This window comes from Odocoileus virginianus, chromosome 1 (assembly GCF_023699985.2).
Source record: "Odocoileus virginianus isolate 20LAN1187 ecotype Illinois chromosome 1, Ovbor_1.2, whole genome shotgun sequence".
NCBI lineage: Eukaryota > Metazoa > Chordata > Mammalia > Artiodactyla > Cervidae > Odocoileus > Odocoileus virginianus.
In genome coordinates, this window is record NC_069674.1 from 45440616 (window position 1) to 45462169 (window position 21554).

Here is a 21554-nt window from a genome sequence, read left to right on the forward strand (position 1 = left end):
GTCAAGGACACAAGATCCCACATGCCCCAAGATGAGGCCAAGTAAATTATGCTTTACTTGTCTTCAAAATCAGACAGCAACTGTTTATCAGAAAAAACAACACTTAAAAGATACAGACTGTTTATAGTGTTCATTCTGAGTTTGAATTTAAAACTCTGCTTTACTGCCACTGTTAAAGAATATTTAAAACTATTTATTTCCCATGACAGTGTAATTGATGGTTTGTTTTCTGTGGAAAAGTTCAAGAGTTGCCTTTCCTGAATTGTCCTTTTTGCTGAATTTTCAAAATGGAAAATTGTAACTTTAGGATTATGGGGTTCTCAAAATGATTTTCATTGTTTTTTAAATGATAATCCATATCATGATTATGCCCTTATTTTTATTGTGCTTGATCATCAAATAAGTATGGTTTTTAGTCATTTAGCCACTAAATCATGTCCAACTCTTGCAATGGACTGTAGCCTGCCAGCCTTCTCTATCCATGGGATTCTCCAGGCAAGAGTATTGGAGTGGGTTGCCATTTCCTTCTCCAAAATAAAGCATAAACAGTATCATTTGAGCCTAAACTAGAATGTCATTAGGAAATTCTGTTGGGTAGGAAATATACTACATTTAAAAAACTTTTAAAATTATCTTTGGCCTATTCAGTTTTTCCGTAGTTTAGTTATAAAAATGAGTTTTCCATTATCTTTAGGGTAGGAATAGAGGCCAAGGTTTATCATACTGCATGATAACATTTACTGTGAAATCTGTATATTACCTCTGATTGAAAGATTTGATTTCAGTAGATCAAACCATCAAGTAATATCTTTTAAAACTTTCAAAAGTTTTCAAGAAGAAAACCACAGTCTGAGCAAAGCAGTGTGTGTTATTACTTTAATATACTGGTATTTTTTTAGGCTCATGAGAGGCTAGAAGATTCAAAACTAGAAGCTGTCAGTGATAATAACTTGGAATTAGTCAATGAAATTCTCGAAGATATCAGCCCTCTAGTAAATGTGGATGAAGATGTGGCAGAACTGGTTGGTATACTCAAAGAGCCTCACTTCCAGGTAACTTTCTCTATTCTCTTCTTTCCAAGTCCCCTGTATTCCCAAAATATTCTTGTAGTAGTTTCTGTTTAAGATGAAGTTTTTAAAAGATGTAGGGTCATATTTTGCAAATGCCAACTTAGATGTTTTAATATCCTCATATGCTTATGCTACATAAACAGATACACATACTATACAGATGTACAATGTCTGTCAAAGAAATGCATTAGAGTGGATTTTTCTTTGTGTAATTAAAAACAATAACAACAAACCTACTTCACCATCACACCACATGCTTGGGACATTTTTCTCGCAGTGATAGTGGATTTTTCTTCCTTAATACCGCCGTTTCCCAGCCCTTCTTGTGACTAGTGATATGCCTTTTCAGTATTGCTTCTAAGACTGGGGTGCGGCTGATGACCTTAGAATAAGAGAGAGCTGTAGGGGATAGAAACTATGACATACTTTCCACAGGGACAAAAAATTCAATTTAAGCATTTGTCTGTGTAGGTGAAGAATTAATCAGTTTATCAAATACGAATCAGTTTCAGAAGAGAGAAAGAAAAGTGGAAATTTCTTAGAAATCTGTAATTCAGACAGTTTGGTATTGGGGCAGTATTAGAAAAATAGATTACCTGAAGAAAAGAGAAACCCCAGAAATACATCCTCAGACAAATGGCAGCTTGATTTATGAGACAGTAGAGAACGCACTGGTCATAGCAAACACCCTCTTCCATCCAACAGCACAAGAGCAGACTGCACGTGGACATCACCAGATGGTCAACCCCGAAATCAGATTGGTTATATTCTTTGCAGCCACAGATGGAGAAGCTCTATACAGTCAGCAAAAACAAGACTGGGAGCTGACTGTGGCTCAGATCATCAACTCCTTATTGCCAAATTCAGACTTAAACTGAAGAAAGTAGGGAAAACCACTAGACCATTCAGGTATGACCTCAATCAAATCCCTTATGAATATACAGTGGAAGTGAGAAATAGATTTAAGGGACTAGATCTGACAGACAGAGAGCCTGATGAACTATGGACAGAGGTTTGTGACATTGTACAGGAGACAGGGATCAAGACCATCCCCATGGAAAAGAAATGCAAAAGGCAAAATGGTTGTCTGAGGAAGCCTTATAAATAGCTGTGAAACGAAGAGAAGCAAAAAGCAAAGGAAAAAGGAAAGATATTCCCATTTGAATGCAGAGTTCCAAAGAATAGCCAGGAGAGATAAGAAAGCCTTCCTCAGCAATCAGTGCAAAAAAATAGAGGAAAACAACAGAATGGGAAAGACTAGAGATCTCTTCAAGAAAATTAGAGATACCAAGGGAATATTTCATGCAAAAATGGGCTCAATAAAGAACAGAAATGGTATGGACCTAACAGAAGCAGAAGATATTAAGAAGAGGTGGCAAGAATACACAGAAGAACTATACAAAAAAGATCTTCATGACCCAGATAATCACAATGGTGTGATCACTCACCTAGAGCCAGACATCCTGGAATGTGAAGTCAAGTGGGCCTTAGAAAGCATCACTATGAACAAAGCTAGTGGATATGATGGAATTCCAGTTGAGCTATTTCAAATCCTAAAAGATGATGCTGTGAAAGCGCTGCACTCAATATGCCAGCAAATTTGGAAAACTCAGCAATGGCCACAGGACTGGAAAAGGTCTGTTTTCATTCCAGTCTCTAAGAAAGGCAATCCCAAAGAATGTCCAAACTACCACACAATTGCACTCATCTCACACGCTAATAAGGTAATGCTCAAAATTCTCCAAGCCAGGCTTCAGCAGTATGTGAACCAAGAACTTCCAGATGTTCAAGCTGATTTTAGAAAAGGCAGAGGAACCAGAGATCAAATTGCCAATGTCCGCTGGATCATTGAAAAAGCAAGAGAGTTCCAGAAAAACATCTATTTCTGCTTTATTGACTATGCCAAAGGCTTCAACTGTGTGGATCACAATAAACTTTGGAAAATTCTGAAAGAGATGGAAATACCAGACCATCTGACCTGCCTCTTGAGAAACCTGTATGCAGGTCAGGAAGCCACAGTTAGAACTGGACATAGAACAACAGACTGGTTCCAATTAGGAAACTGAGTACGTCAAGGCTGTATATTGTCACCCTGCTTATTTAACTTACATGCAGAATACATCATGAGAAACGCTGGGCTGGAAGAAGCACAAGCTGGAATCAAGATTGCCGGGAGAAATATCAATAACCTGATATGCAGATGACACCACCCTTATGGCAGAAAGTGAAAAGGAACTAAAAAGCCTCTTGATGAAAGTGAAAGAGGAGAGTGAAAAAGTTGGCTTAAAGCTTAACATTCTGAAAACTAAGATCATGGCATCTGGTCCCATCACCTCTTGGGAAATAGATGGGGAGACAGTGGAAACAGTGTCAGAGTTTATTTTTTGGGGCTCCAAAATCACTGCAGATGGTGACAGCAGCCATGAAATTATAAGACGCTTACTCCTTGGAAGGAAAGTTATGACCAACCTAGATAGCATGTTAAAAAGCAGAGACATTACTTTGCCAACAACAATGGTTTTTCCAGTGGTCATGTATGGATGTGAGAGTTGGACTGTGAAGAAAACTGAGCGCTGAAAGATTGATGCTTTTGAACTATGGTGTTGGAGAAGACTCTTGAGAGCCCCTTGGACAGCAAGGAGATCCAACCAGTCCATCCTAAAGGAGATCAGTCCTGGGTGTTCATTGGAAGGACTGATGCTGAAGCTGAAACTCCAATACTTTGGCCACCTCATGCGAAGAGTTGACTCATTGGAAAAGACCCTGCTGCTGGAAGGGATTGGGGGCAGGAGGAGAAGGGGACGACAGAGAATGAGATGGCTGGATGGCATCACCGACTGGATGGGCATGAGTTTGAGTAAACTCTGGGAGTTGGTGATGGACAGGGAGGCCTGGCGTGCTGCGATTCATGGGGTCACAAAGAGTCGGACACAACTGAGCAACTGAACTGAACTGATATTTTAATGGAGAAAGAATGGACTGTTCAATAAATGGTCATGAGATAGAAGAATAAAGTGTCACCTGCTTGTCACTGCAAATCTTAGCATTAAAAATCAAATGGCAGCACCCCTATGCTTTTCCTCAAGATTTTCCATGACTCTCTAACCATGTTACTGCAAAAATTATGTAAATGCATAGTGAGATGGTTCCAACATAAATCTATATCTTAAATACAAAAAATAGAAACACATGTCAGAGACACCATTATGCAGGGGCCAGTTAATTGAGGCCTTAAATGCATACTAAGATATTTGAACTTTATCCAGAGGACATTGGGAAACCTTGGGTAGGGATAGGGGTGGAGGTGGTTATTAAACAGGGAGAGGTCAGATTGTGGAGCTATATGGTTTTGTGCCAAGGTGAGAAGATGTGATGGCAGCATAAATAGTGGGAAATGTGAGGATTTTCGAGTTTTAAGCTGTAAAATCAATATGGCTTAGTGAGTGATTACATGTGACAGCCACAGAAGAGAAGTATGGGAAGTTGATAAGGACAATTTCTGACAAATAATTGATGGCATCTGCTGAGATAAGGAACACTCTAGGAGGACTGTTTGGGCATACTTATGTTAAAATAACTGGCCATGTTAAGTTAGTGGTATCTTAGAAGCATGCATCTGGTAGAACTTTGCAAGCATGCTATATTTTTTATGTAAGTATAAAATTTAATGCATAAATTTATATGAGGTCTAATAAATATATAAACTTGTGAAATAGCAAGTAAAAATGCAGAAATTAAGACATTGCATTTTTATTACCCGAATCACCACTATACTACCATGTTGCATATTTCTCCATATTTTTTCTATTCATAAATGTACATATCTATTTTCTTCTTTACTGACTGCAGTCATTTTGCATAAGCTGTTTTGTAGTTTACCCTTTTTTCAGCCATTGACTTCCACTTTTCCATTTCAGTGGACCTCTAACTTGCAGTGCATTTTACACAATCATACTCTTTACAGCTGGTTTGTATGTACAAATTTTCAAATTAGGTCCATATGTGGTATTAGTTAGACCATCCCTTTCTCCCCTGATTATGATGTTGACCTACTAGAGAGACCAGGCCAGGCCATTTTCCTGCAGAATCCCCTCCTTGGATTTACTTATGTGCTTTCCTGCTGTGTTGTTTAGCTCTCCTATTTCTTATAAACAGAAGTTTTACCTAAAAGATGGCTTGAGTTATATTTGAAACTAGGGTGCATCTTGGGCTTCCTAGGTGGCACTAGTGGTAAAGAACCCACTTGCAGTGCAGAACACTTCAGAAACACAGGTTCAATCACTGGGTCTGGAAGATCACCTGGAGGAGGGCATAGCAACCCACTCCAGTATTCTTGCCTGGAGAATCCCACTGACAGAAGAGCCTTGGCGGTCTACAGTTCATAGGGTCACAAAGAGTTGGACATGACTAAAGCAACTTAGCTCGCACGCAGTATTCATCTTAAGTAAGGTGATACAACATAAATTAATCTGCCTCAGATGATGTATAATATCTGGTTGGCCCATCACTCTTCTTTTTTTCTGAATTGAAATTTTTGTTTTTTTAAACTTTTAATTTTGTATTGGGGGTGAGTGTGTTAGTCACATGGTTGTGTCCGACTCTTTCTGACCACATGGACTGTAGCTCCTCTGTCCTAGCCAATTAACAATGTTGTGATAGTTTGAAGCAAAGGGGTTCAGCCGTGCATTGCCCCATCACTCTTGATGCTGAGATTATTCCCTTGATTAAGGGCAATGACAGCCAAAGCCTACTCTTGAAAGCCTTTCCACTAAGAAGTAATCTAGTGTGTTATTATTTTGGCATTATACAAATGCTGTTTCCTTTCAACCATTTACTTAGTGATGAGCTCAAATTAATAATCCTTGCCTCACTCAATATTTTCATTAGAGGTTGCAAAATGACGTTTTTCAAGTTCTCTCATTCTTAGCTGGTCATCCTATATAGAGTTTTTCCTCATCAGCTGAGCTGTTCAGTTAACCTACAATGCATTTCCGACTGAAAAGTTAGGGAAATGCCAGCTTTCTCCCTTTGCCAATTTTCACAGTAAAGAATTGTTTAAAAGGGCAATCTCAAATGGTAACAAATGAGATTTTTTTCAGTCCTGTTTTTTAAGTAGTATTGTGGACTTAACAGAGTTTTCATTAATTCATTGTTTCAATCCTATATAATCCTTTGTTTTGTTTTGATTTTTCAAATTATCATGACTCTTGGCCAGTTGTGGGCAGATTTTTAATCTGGATCAAGAGAGTCCTCAGTAGTGGTTCAAGTCATAGGAATGGGTAATATTGCCTGAGAAGAGTGTACAGGGTAAAAGCTAAGCAGCCCAGGTTAGTGACTTAAGTAGCTTCGATAATTTGTAGGAATAATCCTTAATATATGAATTTGTGAGTTTTTTTCTTTGCAATTTTTCTTCAGTCTTTTATACTATTTTCATGAAATAACTAAAAATTACCAATTAATGCTTTGGAAATCTTTAGTATTCTAATGGGATAATGAACTACTACTTTTAATAACTTATTCCATCTGTAATCAATAACCACAGGCTGTTTTGAATCCTTCTAGTCACTCTTGGAGGCCCATGATATTGTGGCATCAAAGTGTTACGAGTCACCTCCATCAAGCCCGGAAATGAATAATTCTTCTGTCAATAATCAGTTATTACCAGTAGATGCCATTCGTATTCTTGGTATTCACAAAAGGGCTGGGGAACCACTGGTGAGTTGATCAGTCAGTGCCTTCTTAAATCTGAAATCTTACATACTTGTGACTGAGTCACTACTCTATCTCATTTTTTTCTTCCATAATTTATATCATTATGAAAACTTTACTTGTGTTTGTTTCATCAGTCTTTTTTGGCTTGTGTATAAAATACACAGGTGATACTCTCAACTTGATTTAGCATGCAGAATTAAACCAAAATTAAACTGAAATAGAGGAGAGAAGTTTGCCAATGAGTAGAAAACATTTCAGAGGATAACTATTTTTTTCCTATACCCTTTGAAGAAATGAACTGAGGTTGCTTGCTAATTATATATAGTAGCAAAATGCAGAAGAACATTGTTATTAAAAATTGAAAACATTGGTAGGATTCGGTAAGTAATGTTTACAGTTTTGTGCTAACATGGCATTTCCGGGCTCTGACTATGAGAACAGTGAAGTGAGAGGAGAAGACACCAGGAACAAGGCCATCAGAATACACAAATGCATTGCTTGCTCCTTTGAGCTTCCTCATACCTTGTGCAGTGCAGCCTGAGATATGTTTAATTTTCAAGGTTAGTCTTGCCATGGAAGTCCCTTTTTTAAGGGATGGTGTATGTTGTCACAATTGTGCATGGTTTCATGAGATTGGAGTATTGAGTTATGAGTGAATGTGGGAAAAGTAGGAATGATTTACCCACTTATTTTTAGAATTGTTTTCTTATATATATATTCATGAATATTTATGATTTCTTCCTAACAACCTGAAATCAGTAATTCCATTCCTTATTTTCTTCAGGGTGTAACATTTAGGGTTGAAAATAATGATCTGGTAATCGCCCGAATCCTCCATGGAGGGATGATAGACCGTCAAGGTCTGCTTCATGTGGGAGATATCATTAAAGAAGTCAATGGCCATGAAGTTGGGAACAACCCAAAGGAATTACAAGAATTACTGAAAAATATTAGTGGAAGTGTCACCCTGAAAATTTTACCAAGCTATAGAGATACCATTATTCCTCAGCAGGTTAGTAATAAAATTCTTGCTAATACTTTTTTCCTTTAATCACACTGTTGGATATAACCACCAGTTGCTACTTTTTTGCTTAAGAGAAAAAATGGTCTGGTTTAATTGTTCTAAAGTGCCTTATTTCGTCACGGGTGAATTCTTGGAATTTTTAAACAATGTTATCTTACTATTAAAAGGAATTTACTTGAGAAACCTCTCTGTGAATACCATGAACCCTCTATTCAATTCAGTCATCAGTTGTATCATCTGATTCTTTGCTACCCCATGGACTGCAGCACGCCAGGCTTCCCTGTCTGTCACCAGCTCCTGGAGCTTGCTCAAACGCATGTCCATCAAGTTGGTGATGCCATCCAACCATCTCATCCTCTGTCGCCCCCTTCTCCTCCTGCCCTCAGTCTTTCCCAGCATCAGGGTATTTTCAAATGAGTCAATTCTTCACATCAGGTGGCCAAAGTATTGGAGTTTCAGCTTCAGTATCAGTCCTTCCAATGAATATTCAGGACTGATTTCCTTTAGGATGGATTGGTTGGATCTCCTTGCCGTCCAAAGAACTCAAGAGTCTTCTCCAACACCACAGTTCAAACTCATCAATTCTTCGGCACTCAGCTTTCTTTATAGTCCAACTCTCACATCCATACATGACTACTGGAAAAACCATAGCTTTGACTAGATGGACCTTTGTTGGCAAAGTAATGTCTCCTTCTTAATATGCTGTCTAGGTTGGTCATAGCTTTTCTTCCAAGGAGCAAGCGTCTTTTAATTTCATGGCTGCAGTTACCATCTGCAGTAATTTTGGAGCCCCCAAAAATAAAGTCTCTCACTGTTTCCATTGTTTCCCCATCTATTTGTCATGAAGTGATGGGACAGGATGCCATGATCTTAGTTTTTCAAATGTTGAGTTTTAATCCAACTTTTTGACTTAAACTCACCTTGTGCAATGATTTTTGGACCCTAGCATTTCAGTAACCTACAGCTGATATGAGAAAAACCTTAAAGACTTTTTGTCATTAATTAGCAAACAGTTTTGACACATGTCGTGTTCCAGGCCCTGTGAGGAAAATAAGCATGTAGTCCTGATCACCTCTAGCTTAGTGTTCTAGTGATGAAACAGAGAATGAAGCCAGAAAGAGAGAATGGGTCCAAATTGAAAAGAATCTTGAACACCTGGTTTGTACCATTTGCTCTATGTTTTGTAACTGATTTTTAGGTAAAACAGATTATTAAGCATGGCAGTGTTTTAATGACAGTGGTCACTAACCTCATTATGTTGAGTGAATTTAAAAAAGGAGAGAGATGAGATTGTTTAGCCAGGAAGCAGATTTTTGAAAGTGTGAGGTAATTTGTGAAAGGCAGTTCTTATGAAAGGCTGTGATGACTGCTTTGTTTCAAATAACTGTGCCACCACCTACTAGCTTATTCTCTGTCTTCGTTTTCTCATCTGTATAGGTGAGTATTTCTTTTCTCAAAAGATTACTGTAAGGATCAAATAGGTTAATTCAGCAGCTCCTGTCACATCTGCATACCAGCCCATAGCTGCTGCTATTGTGATGATGGTAATGAGGTGGTGGTGTGATTCCAAAGAAATGATAAAGAAGGAAAAAGTGATGAGATAATTGCAAAGGAACAGTTGACACTTATGATAAGCATGTTGAAACTTGAGAGGGTTTTCAAATCCAGATAATGTAGATATAGGAAATATTCATCAATGTTTTAGATGCATTTAATTATTTAGGTTTTCAAGAAGTTTGTTCCAAGTATGAGTAAAACTGCAGGTCTTTTACATAAGATGCTGCCACTATACTTATTTTAATAGTGTTAATATGATCATTTAAAAGACTAGTATGTCTAGTTCTGTAAAAGTCTTTGAAATAACCTGTGTTGAATACCTGCTTTATATTGTTCTTTGGGGGAGTAAGAATAGCCAGTCATGAATTTTAGCATGTAAATTGGATTTCTGAAAATACACAGGCTTGTAGTGAACTTTCATTTAAATGAAAGATAGAGACCTTGTCTTTTCAAGGAAAAGACTGATAAGAGAAATGGCATTAGAAATTAGACATTTTAAATAGCTAATGTCCCTCAGACTATCTTTATTCCTCAGTTGGCACCTAAGTAGATTGGAAAAGTAGAACTTAAGATGTATTTATTTTTTAAAAATTATACATTATTTGTGATTGGGATGGGGAATACATGTAAATCCATGGCTGATTCATGTCAATGTATGACAAAACCCATTACAATATTGTAAAGTAATTAGCCTCCAACTAATAAAAATAAATGAAGAAAAAAAAATTATACATTATTTGTGATAGTTAGACTTTTCTTTTTAACCCACTGTAGTTCAAACTTCAGGATTCCTACCAGCTCACCATGACTATAATGGACTATTTTATTTTATAATGACTATTTTATGGAAAATTCTTTCTAATATCAATAGTGAGGGCTTTGGTTCAAATCCCTTTGTAAAATCTGCACCTGGTGAATGGTCTGAATGATGTGAAATGCAAGGATATTTAGCCCTGTCTTAGACATATATTTTTCTCCATCTTGTGCCTTCTCAAAATCTGCTTTTTATTTAGCCTTCAGAACTGGGAGAAGGCATTGAAATAGGGACGGTCTAACCTTCCATACAAGCCTGAGCCGATCTCAGACCTGTCTTACCATAAAAAAAAAGAAGGTACTAACATGAAGATTTCCAACAGAAGAGATAAAACACACCCAAACTGGGACATTTTTAAAGTGAAAGGGGGAATAATTACTAATTATACTGGAATAGGACTGTCCTGGGCACACTGTGCTCCTCTTATGAGAGACACTAATGGAAAGCAAGGGCTTTTAGCTTCTCCAGTTCTTCCGCTCTTTGACTAACTGGAAGCTCCACCAGCTCTATCTCTTACTGCTGTGACAGCAGGTGGAAACCAGGAGGTCTTCATACCAGGGTTGTGTTTTTCAATGCATGGTCAGTAGATCATCTTTATCAATATCATTTGAGGTGCTTATTAAAAATTTAAAATCTTTCATGAGACCAGAAGATCTATATTTTTAAATTTGAAGACCAGGAGGGGTTAGAAATTGCAGCTAATTCTGAAGTTCTCTAGCTTACGTGTATATAGGTTTCCAAAGACTGTTTAAAACTCCATTTCTTTATTTAAGGCAAAATTAATGGGAATTCTCTCTTTAAGGCCATTATGACCCACATAACAAAAATATTATGAGAAGTTTGTTTTATTTCATTCAAGGATGTATGTTAGAATTCTCAACAATGTATTAGCAAATGAAATTTAATGATATATAAAAAAGATAATGTGTCCAAGCTAGGAAGGTTTCATGTTAGAAAGCTCATATATGTAACCAAACAAATTAACAGATTAAAGAAGAAAAATATAAGTAGAGAATTTGATAAAATTCAGGACCTATTCATGATTTTTTAAATAAGATGAGTAAATTGGGAACAGGAAAGAACCTCCTTAATCTTATTTTTTGAAAAAACTAAAACAAACATTATTCCCAATAGTTGACTGTTAGAAGCCATTTCTCTTTAAAAATCAGGAACAGAACTTTAAGCTGGTCTTCCTGAGATTACTTGAGTGCCAAGCCCAGGGCCCCTGTGAAGTCCCACTTCTACTCCAAGATAGAAAAAACCCACCATAAAGAGAAACTTGCCAAACTTCAGGCATACTTGTGCATTGGTAAAAAGGAACCACCCTCAGATGATATATCAAATATCTGTTATAACAGATGATAAAAAAAATCTTCAGTTCTCTTTTAAAAAACTCAGAATAAACATTATCTCTGATTTTAAAGAGGTAAGTATATTTGCAAACCAGTAAGTAATGATTCATTTTAACAATCCTGATGCTCAGACATTTCTGGCAGCAATCCATTACCAGCTGTGCTGAGACAAAGCTCCTGACAGAAAGGCCACCTGAATCTTAGACCAGCTTGGTGTCAACAAGCTTTCAGGATCCTGGCAGAAGCTGGGTGGGAAGCCCCACTTGCTACTGGGAAGGAAAGTGATCTTGTTCAGAATTTTGATGAGGCTTCCAACAGTGAGGCAAACAGAACTTCTTTTCTTAAAAAAAGAAAGAAAAGAAACTTCAAGAATGTTGACTTCTAAAAAATTTTGTTTAGGATGTAGTTAAATGTAGAAACCTGTAGTATTTTTAAGTTCTGAGGTTCTTGGACACTGCTGTGTTTTAAATTTTTGTTTGTACACAACTATTTGTTTACAGTTATAAGCCAAAGAAGCCAGAACTTAAAGTTTAAAACAAGGGTTAATAATGTCATTGCCTAGTTAAAAAAATTAAAACTAGAGAAGGATGTTCATTAGTACCATTTATGTTCATATTTTATGGAAAATTCCATAAGCACAAGAAGACAAATAATTATGAAAGCAGAAGATTTGGAAAGAAGAACATAAAACGTTATTTTCAGATAATATTTTTTTAACTGAAAGCCTCCCTGAACTGTAAATTACTAGAAATAATTTAACAGAATGCTTTAAAATAAGATTAATATACAAAAGTCAGTTTCATTTCTATATGCCATCAGCAGACATCTATAAATGTAACTAAGCCATCATTTATAATAGAGAATGTAACATTTATGTCTAGAAATAACCTAATAAAAATATTCACCTCCATGTGCAAAAAAATTAAGATCTAAATAGATATATCATGTTTATGTACAGGAAAACAGTAATATAAAGATATCAATTTTCCTTGAATTGACTTGTAGATTCAGTTAAATTCCAATGAAAATTTCAGTAAGATTTTTTCATGGTATTTGGTAAGATGCATAGCTAAGACACTTGAGGCAGAAAAGCAGAAATAGGGGCTTATTATTAATGTGTAGGAATTAAGAGATGTGGTATTGGCATAGGATTAGACAGAATGAGCAGTGGAAGAGAGTTCAGAAAGAGATCTACACATATATGTTACTTTGATATCTCACAGAGCTGATATGTCTTTCAGTGAGAAAAAGACTATTCAGTGGAACTGTTAATTCATAGGGATAATACGTGAAAATGTGTTCCTATTTTACTCTCCGTACACTAATGGTCAGTAAACACGCGAAGAGATATTTAAAATCACAATGTGAGATAACCATTTTATACCATTCAGTTGCAAAAAAATGTAGATGTGAAGCTAGACTCTCTCTTCTACATTGCTGGTGGCAATGTAAATTGGTATAACCACTTTGGGGGGCAAAAGGTTTAGCATTATCAAGGTTGACAGTTTCCACATACTAAGACACATAATTTTTTAGAGCAATACGTGTGTAGCTGGCAACATGTTGATAAGCATGTCAGTTCCCCAAAAGAGCACATGCATAGAGCATAATACTATCTTTTTAAAGTTTTAAATAGCTGTATATTTTTGCAGATTACATATAGGTCTAATAAAACTTGCAAAAAGAAAAGCAAAGAATTTGTGAACACAGGATTCAGGATGAGGGTTACCTTTGCTTTTGGGGAAGCCAGGGCAGTGCGAGGGAATGGAATGTGGGCAGGAGGACCGTGTAGGTTTCTAGCTTCTGTTTTATGTGGTAAGCTCATGACTATTTATTACATTATTAAAACTAATAAGATTAAAAAACAAAAGCAAGTGTAGTGTAAATTAAGAATTATTCGTATGATTCAGAGCAGCATAGGTTTATTTGTTTATACTAACAGAATGTGGCCCACATATGGCTATTTACCATATAGGAGTATGAATTGCCCCTCAGAGCTTTTTAAACCAAATAATATAGTTTTCTTGCTGATCTCAAAATATGTTATTTGTATGTGCACATTTGAGGAAGTGGAATTCATGCACTTTGAAAATCTTTGGAAAAATAGCATATCTGTTATTATCTTAGAGAACTTCTTAGCAACTCTGATCATTGCATTCACTACCCTGTCACTTACTCTAATACGCAAGCTCAGGTGGACCTGAAACTGGTTTGAGGCCGAGAGTGTGTATGCAGTACTTGTACCATGTTCAGCCAACACATTCCCAAATGAATTACCAGTCTCCTTCTGATTTATGACAAAGGTCATGGTGGAGATGTTTCTCCAGCCTTTCACATTTGATTTCTCTTCTGCTAATTGTTACCATTTGCACAGGCACAGCATATTCCTATATAGTCTTTTATTTTGTCAGTGCTTTGACTTTTTATTTTTACATTTTAGAAATATCTTTGAGGTAAAGTTCATAGAAATAGCATACACTTAAAGTATGTAATTAATGAATGTGGACATATCTATTATGTACCCATGAAACCCTCAATACAATTGAGAGAGTGAACATCTCTGTCACCCCTGGAAGTCTTCCTGGGTTCACTGTAATCCTGCCCGCCTGCTCCTCATCCTAACCTTCATGCCAGGCAAGTACTGCTCTTCTGTCACTATCAATTAGTTTATATTCTCTGCATTTTTATATAAATGGGTTCATACAACATGAATCCTTTGATTTTGCTTTTTTAAAAAAATCTGACTTCTTACATTCAGCATAATTATTTGAGGGATGTAACCATGTTTTCATGTGTGTTAGTAGTTGATTCCTTCTCATTGACAAGGAGTATTCCATTACATGGCTGTTCCACAGTTGGATTTATCCACTCACTGGCTAGTGAACATTTCTGTTGTTTCTAGTTTGGGGCTATTATAAATAAAGATGCTAAACATTTACATGTAAGTCCCTTGAGTAAATACCTAAGACTTGAAGTATTGGGTCATTTGATAGTTGTATGTTGAACTTTTAAAGAAATGGCCAAACTACTTTCAAAAGTGGTTGTACCAGTTTACATTTCCACCAACATTACATGAAAGTTGCAATTACTGCACAACTTCACCAGCATTTGGTATAGTCAATCTTTATAATTTTAGCCATTCTCATAAGGGTGGCATGGTGTCTTATGGTGATTTTAATTGGCATTTTCCTAATGATTGCTAATATTGAGCATCTTTTCATGTGCTTATTTGCCATGGTTATGACAATTTTAATGTCTTCAAATCTTTCACCCATTTTTTATTGAGTTTTTTTTTTCCATTTGTTTAGTTTTGAGAGTTCTTTATGTTTTGATACAAGTACTTTATCTGAATTATGATTTACAAAAATTTTTTTCCTAGTGAGAAGGCTTGTCTTCATTCTTTTAGCAGTATAATATGAAGGCAGATGTTCTTAATTTTGATGAAGTCTAATTTGTCCTTTTTTTAATGAATCATGCTTTTTCTCTGTGTAAAAAAGAAATGTTTGTACAACACAAGGTTATAAAGATTTTCACCTTTAGTTGTATAGTCTGCATCTTGTTCTATGATCCATTTTCTCTGAATTTTTGTATAGGGTATAAGATATGGATCAAAGAATTGGTTTGGATTTTCTGTTTCTGTTTTAGCATCTGGGTGTCCAGTTTTTCCAGCTCTGTTTGTTGAAAAGACTGTTTCTTTCATTAGATTTGGAAATTGTTTTGATTGTTTCTACTTCGAATATTTTTTCTGTTCCTCAGTTTCTCCTACCCTTTGGTGATATATGAGTTATTCATGTTGGGCTCCTTGAAGTTGTCCCATAGCTCACCGATACTCTCTTCATTTATTCAGTCTTGCTCTCTCCCACTTTTTATGTTGGACAGTTTCTGTTGCAATGTCTTCACACTTATTCTTTTTTTCCCCTAAGATGTCTAATCTGCTGTTAATCATATGTGGTATGCTTTTCATCTCAGGTATTTTTGTTTTCATCTCTAGAAATTTGAACTGAATCTTTTTTTCTTTATATCTGCCATGTTTCTACCTAACATGTTGAATCCTTCCTCTAGCTTCTTGAACATACGCTACAATATGTAAAGTTAAAAATAACTATTTTAATGTCCTTGCCTTCTAATTCAGTCCTATTTGTCATTTTTGTGTCACTCTTCACTGGTTTATTTTTCTTTTCTCCATATTTTAGATTGTATTTTCCTGCTTATTTGCATGTCTGGTTATTTTTGATTGGCTGCCAAAACTGAATTTTATCTTGTTGAGTACTGGATATTTTGTTATTCTTAGAAATATACTCAAGCTTTGTTCTAGAATAGTTAAAAGGGAGCACTCAGACCCTTTGAGATTTTGTTTTATAAGCTTTGTTAGGTGAAACCAGAGTAAGACTAAGTCTAGGGCAAAACTCTTTTGAATACTGAGTTCTTGATGAATTGTGAAGTTTTTTCACTCACAATGGTGATAGAAACTGTTTGATGTTACATGACCTTCTGATATCTTTGCCCGTTAATGCTGCTCTTTACCTGATTAGTATTCAGCTGAACCTGGAGGGAGTCCTCTGCAGTTCTCAAGTTCTTTCTCTGTGCAGACTTTCCTTACAGTTGCTCTGTGCACTGTGGCCACTTTGATGGCCCTGGTCACTCAGCTCATCTCCTCAAGGTGGAGACCATCAGTCTTCTACCCAAAGTCCCCCTTCTTGCATTGCACCTGGAAACTTTCTCTGCAGTTAGTTGGGGTAGAGGTAAAGTTCATCTTGTTTGTTTCCATTTTTTAAGGATCATTGTCTTTGTAGTCTGATGTCTCGACAAACATTTCATACATTTTGTCCAATATTTTAGTTGTCTCAGGTTAGAGAATGGGTCCTTGGTACTTCATTTTAGTCAGAAGGGGGAGTCATTTTACCTTTACTTTCATTACCATAGAACTTAGTTTTCATTTAGAAGGTTCTAAAAGTCAAGAAGTAGGAATATGTATTCAGTTGAAATCTCTCTCCTAATCTACTACCAGTCTAGTCCTCACTTCCTATTGTTAAACAATTAGATTGCTCCCAATCTCTTTTGATTAAGAAATAATAGTTAATAATCTCCTATGTAAGTCATTTTGCATATATCTGAGTAACACTGCTATTGAGTACATCTCCAGAGATGGATTACTAGGTCAGAGGGTTTTTGTAATTTTGATAGCTGTTGGTTGCTAAATTGGCCTCTCAAGGGATTAAATCAGTTCTTCCACCAACCTGTTAGGACTGTGGGCCAACTGGCATTTTCCTGTCTACAGCATGTTGTCAGATATTTGGGTTCCTGCTAATGTGATGGGAGGAAAATGTACTATAATATAGCTTTAATTTGTATTTCTACTCTGAGTGAGGTTGACATTGCTTCCTGGTTTAAAAGCCACTTTCTTTTTTCTATTCCATCTCCTTTAGATTGTTGATCATTTAGTTCTGTTAGTGATTAGAATATGAGACTGAAATATATTAGCAGGTTGTGTTTAGTCACTTCTTAACCAATAAACAGTTAACATCCATAGCTTATTAGTGAAACATTTTAAAATGTGCTTAATAAAATATAATTGTACAAAATCTAGTCAAATCTCTATGATTTAAAGTCCATTGCAAAATGTTTCAATCAAAGGTTGGGGTTAATTGATTTTTCAGACAAATTTTCAAAGGTCAGAGTAAAACTAATATAATCTGAGTGTTTGGAGCATGAGAGTAATGTCCCAAAACTAATTTGGTTAATGAAAAAAATAAGAATTGTTTCTTCTAGAAATCATTTACATTTGAGAGATCTGGTTTGTTTCACAAATGAGGACATTTCCAGCACCATTTGATGGGAGTAGAGAAATGAATATTTGAATTGGACTGAGAATGTCTAAGCCTTTTGTTACAAAGTATATTCTGACTCACAGATAAGACAAATAGACACATTCATGGTTAGATGATAGGATCCTCTTACTATTCGTCCAGTACAGCTTTTATGAGAAATAAGGAGTATCCAAGTATTTTTTTTTTACAACTTTTACATATCCCTCCTTTATTTCTACCTCATCTCCACTAACTTTTGCTTCTATCATTTATAATTTTCAGGTATTATACCCTTTGGACATTTAATTAGGGAAGTAGTTGCTTTACCAAGTGAATGAAATGAAAATGGGCCGGTAGTTTGTTTATATTTTGTTTATTTATTATCAGTTTAAAGTCTGGCTTTATTTATGCAATGAAAAATATATTTTTAGAGTTGCATCAATATGGAGAGGCATCCAGCACACGTCCGTCAGGTATGGTGTCATTGCAGGACATTTTGTGGTACTCCTTGTTTCTGTCTTTTTAGCCAACTAAATTTACCTAATTACACTTAATCATTCTGGATTTTTTCCATTGCCAAACCACTGAGCTGCATGCCATTGTCAAGTTAGCCAGTTGTCACATTTTAGCAGTCATAATGCTGTTTGTATGCTTGCTTTGTAGATATTTCTAAAATTGTGTATCAGGGAAAAAATTACTGGCTTGCTGATTTTTTTTAAGCATTAATATTTAGCCTTTCAAAAGTTATTGAAAATATTCTGAATGTTTTCTATCAAAATCATCTAATTGTAAATAACTAAAATTTTGTTATGTTTCCAAATTTAATTATTTTTAAATTATTTTAATATGCATCCATCACATTACATTTTACTACACTAATAATGTAATTGATCTACTTGTGCTATTTGAATATGCTATTTGGTTATATTTATAGAAGTATGATAAACATAGAAAAGTAACATTATTATTTTGACTATGTGCTTTCCTGCTCGTTAGTTTATCTGCTGATTAATGCTTAGTTCTCTAGAAGTTTTACAAAATTTAAATTTCTGTAAGTATGCCTGGAAAAGGTCTGTAGTAAGAAAGTAATTAGTCTGAACTTGCCATTGAATACTGAAAATGCTTAACTAGAATTCAAAATTAAATAAACTAAATACTTTGGATATTGGAAATCATAACTAACGATGGTAACTGACATAGTTTTATTAATAAAACAGATTTAAAAGAAATTTGCATAGTTACATGAATTTAAATTGGAAAATAGCTTCAGGGCTATTTTAGTATTTGTCTTACTATTAATTTGATGCTGATTACTTACATCAAAGCAAGATAATTCCAGAAAAGTATTTTCCTCACAACTTTTGGCCAATGTGAATCTATGTGACTAAAAATATGTGTTTTTACCATGGATGAAAGTTTGTCTTTTTTAAAAAAAGATTACTGACTATATTTCAGGTCTGATTTCAACATGAACCTTTATTATTTAATTTTGGCTTTAGGAACCTTTCAAAAAGTCATTACTACTATATCTGAAACTTATGACCTAACTGCATATATTAGTTCAGGATGTTAATTAGAAAGTGGCATTTACTTGCATAAAAATTATGCACTGTTGGTTGGACAATCATGTGAAAAGATTGGGAGAAAGTGAGAAAGCAAGAAAGGTGGAAGAAAGCAGTTGTTAAACTGTTAAGATTAGAAGTTAAAGATAGAAACAAAAATCTAATGTAGTACTAATGTTTATTTCCTGTTTTGTTTTCTGATGCCAAATTATTGATGTGCTAATAACTTTATATTTAAAAACAAGTTCCTTAGTTGAAGTACTAAATACATTATCATTTACATTATCAATTAAATCACAGTGCTTTGAAAAAGATTTCCAAAATCCAGTGACAGATGGTGCATTTCTAGTATTTTTAATTATGCTGTGTTTTAGGTATTTGTGAAATGTCATTTTGATTATAATCCATACAATGATAACCTGATACCCTGCAAAGAAGCAGGATTGAAGTTTTCAAAAGGAGAAATTCTTCAGATTGTAAACAGAGAAGACCCAAACTGGTGGCAGGTTAGTACACTTCTCAAAATTTCTTCACCTGCTTTCTTATTTTCAATCTTAGATCTGACCAATTTCTGAATATTCAGGAGGAAAGTATTTTTATTTGTTCCAGTGATTTTTTTTTCCCCCGCATGAACAGCTCCCGCTTCGTGGCTATTAATTTTGTGGACAGAAGACCAAATTGAGAGGGACTTTGTGAGTAGCTGTTAATAAAGTCAGTATTAACCAGCCTGTGGTTTAGAGACTAGACCAGTCGGTTCTTCCACATAAGATTACAGTAAAATATAGTACTCAGCAGGAACAGCTCATCTGAGGTCATCCTTTTCAGTGTTTGTTTTAACTAGGAGTCTTTACTGTGGGTGGAGTAGTGTTCCTCTTGTCTCCTCTCACTGTATGTACGTTCATGACAAATAAAATTTAATTTCTCTAATTCTTGAATCTATTTGCCCACCTCAGTTACTGAGAGTTAAAGGTTTGCTTTATCATCTGTGTTGTTTGGTTTTGGATTAAAACCTGTGTATATAGAAAGGGGTGTGTATTACCACTGTCTATTCCCCCTCCATTTTTCAGATAGTCTTCTTGTTTTTCCTTTCCACTAATACGGTTTTCAGAAGTCTCTAGCAGCCATAATAAGTCTGTTTTTGTAATTGTTTACATAGACTAACAACCAGAACCGGACAAACAAAGTCTAAAATTCCTTAAAGTGTCAAAGTAAAAGAGAGTCTCCTTAAGGAGCAAGATGTGAGAGGGAAGGACCCAGGGTCCACGCTGAACTCTGACTCAAACCTAGATGTTAGTAACTCGGGGCTCCCCTGCTGGCTCAGAGTGCAAAGAACCCGACTGCAGTGCAGGGGACCCAGCTTCACTTCCTGGGTTGGGAAAGGCTCCTGGAGAAGGGAATGGCAGCCCACTCCAGTATTCTTGCCTGGAGAATTCCATGGCCACAGGAGCCTGGCAGGCTACAGTCCATGGGGTCAGAAAGAGTCAGATACCACTGAGCAACTAAACAGTCATTCAGTTCAGTCAGTTCAGTCGCTCAGTCATGTCAGGCTCTTTGCGACCCCATAAACTGCAGCACGCCAGGCCTCTCTATCCATCACCAACTCCCAGAGTCCACCCAAACCCACGTCCATCAAGTCGGTGATGCCATCCAACCATCTCATCCTCTGTCGTCCTCTTCTCCTCCTGCCCCCAATCCCTCCCAGCATCAGGGTCTTTTCCAATGAGTCAGCTCTTCGCATCAGGTGACCAAAGTATTGGAGTTTCAGCTTCAACATCAGTCCTTCCAATGAACACCCAGGACTGATCTCCTTTAGGATGGACTGGTTGGATCTCCTTGCAGTCCAAGGGACTCTCAAGAGTCTTCTCCAACACCGCAGTTCAAAAGCATCAATTCTTCGGCACTCAGCTTTCTTTATAGTCCAACTCTCACATCCATACATGACCACTGGAAAAACCATAGCCTTGACTAGATGAACATTTGTTGGGAAAGTAATGTCCCTGCTTTTTAATATGCTGTATAGGTTGGTCTTAACTTTCCTTCCAAGAAGTAAGCGTCTTTTAATTTCATGACTGCAGTCACCATCTGCAGTGATTTTGGAGCCCAGAAAAATAAAGTCAGCCACCATTTCCACTGTTTCCTCATCTACCTGCCATGAAGTGATGAGACCGGATGCCATGATCTTAGTTTTCTGAATGTTGAGCTTTAAGCCAACTTTTTCACTCTCCTCTTTCAGTTGCATCAAGAGGCTCTTTAGTTCTTCTTCACTTTCTGCCATAAGGGTGGTGTCCTCTGCATATCTGAGGTTATTGATATTTCTCCCAACAATCTTGATTCCAGCTTGTGCTTCCTCCAGCCCAGCATTTCTCATGATGTACTCTGCATATAACTTAAATAAGCAGGGTGACAATATACAGCCTTGACATACTCCTTTTCCTATTTGGAACCAGTCTGTTGTTCCATGTCCAGTTCTAATTGTTGCTTCCTGACCTGCTCAAATTAACTCTAATAAGTTATATTGACTTCTGAGGGGGGATGAATTATAACAATAAGAACAATCTTACTAATATGCCCTTCAAGTTAAGACATTATAATGTATAAGTGTACTATGTGGTGAGAGAACTAAGAAATGAGTAAAGGGAATCCATGAGTTCAAGAG

The 21554-nt window shown here is 36.2% G+C and overlaps 1 protein-coding gene across 9 annotated transcripts in view; it reads left to right on the forward strand.

Annotated features, from left to right (window-relative positions):
* PALS2 (protein associated with LIN7 2, MAGUK p55 family member) overlaps window positions 1-21554 on the forward strand; it is a 117888-nt gene that overhangs the window by 72525 nt on the left and 23809 nt on the right. For 8 of the 9 annotated variants that reach the window (XM_070467592.1, XM_070467555.1, XM_070467574.1 and 5 more), the window contains exons 3-7: window positions 900-1052; window positions 6633-6785; window positions 7567-7794; window positions 17768-17809; window positions 19273-19404. In XM_070467592.1, coding sequence (XP_070323693.1) covers window positions 900-1052; window positions 6633-6785; window positions 7567-7794; window positions 17768-17809; window positions 19273-19404 — 708 coding nt within the window. The remainder of the gene's footprint in view (window positions 1-899; window positions 1053-6632; window positions 6786-7566; window positions 7795-17767; window positions 17810-19272; window positions 19405-21554) is intronic. The other variant, XM_070467547.1, reaches the window with a different exon arrangement.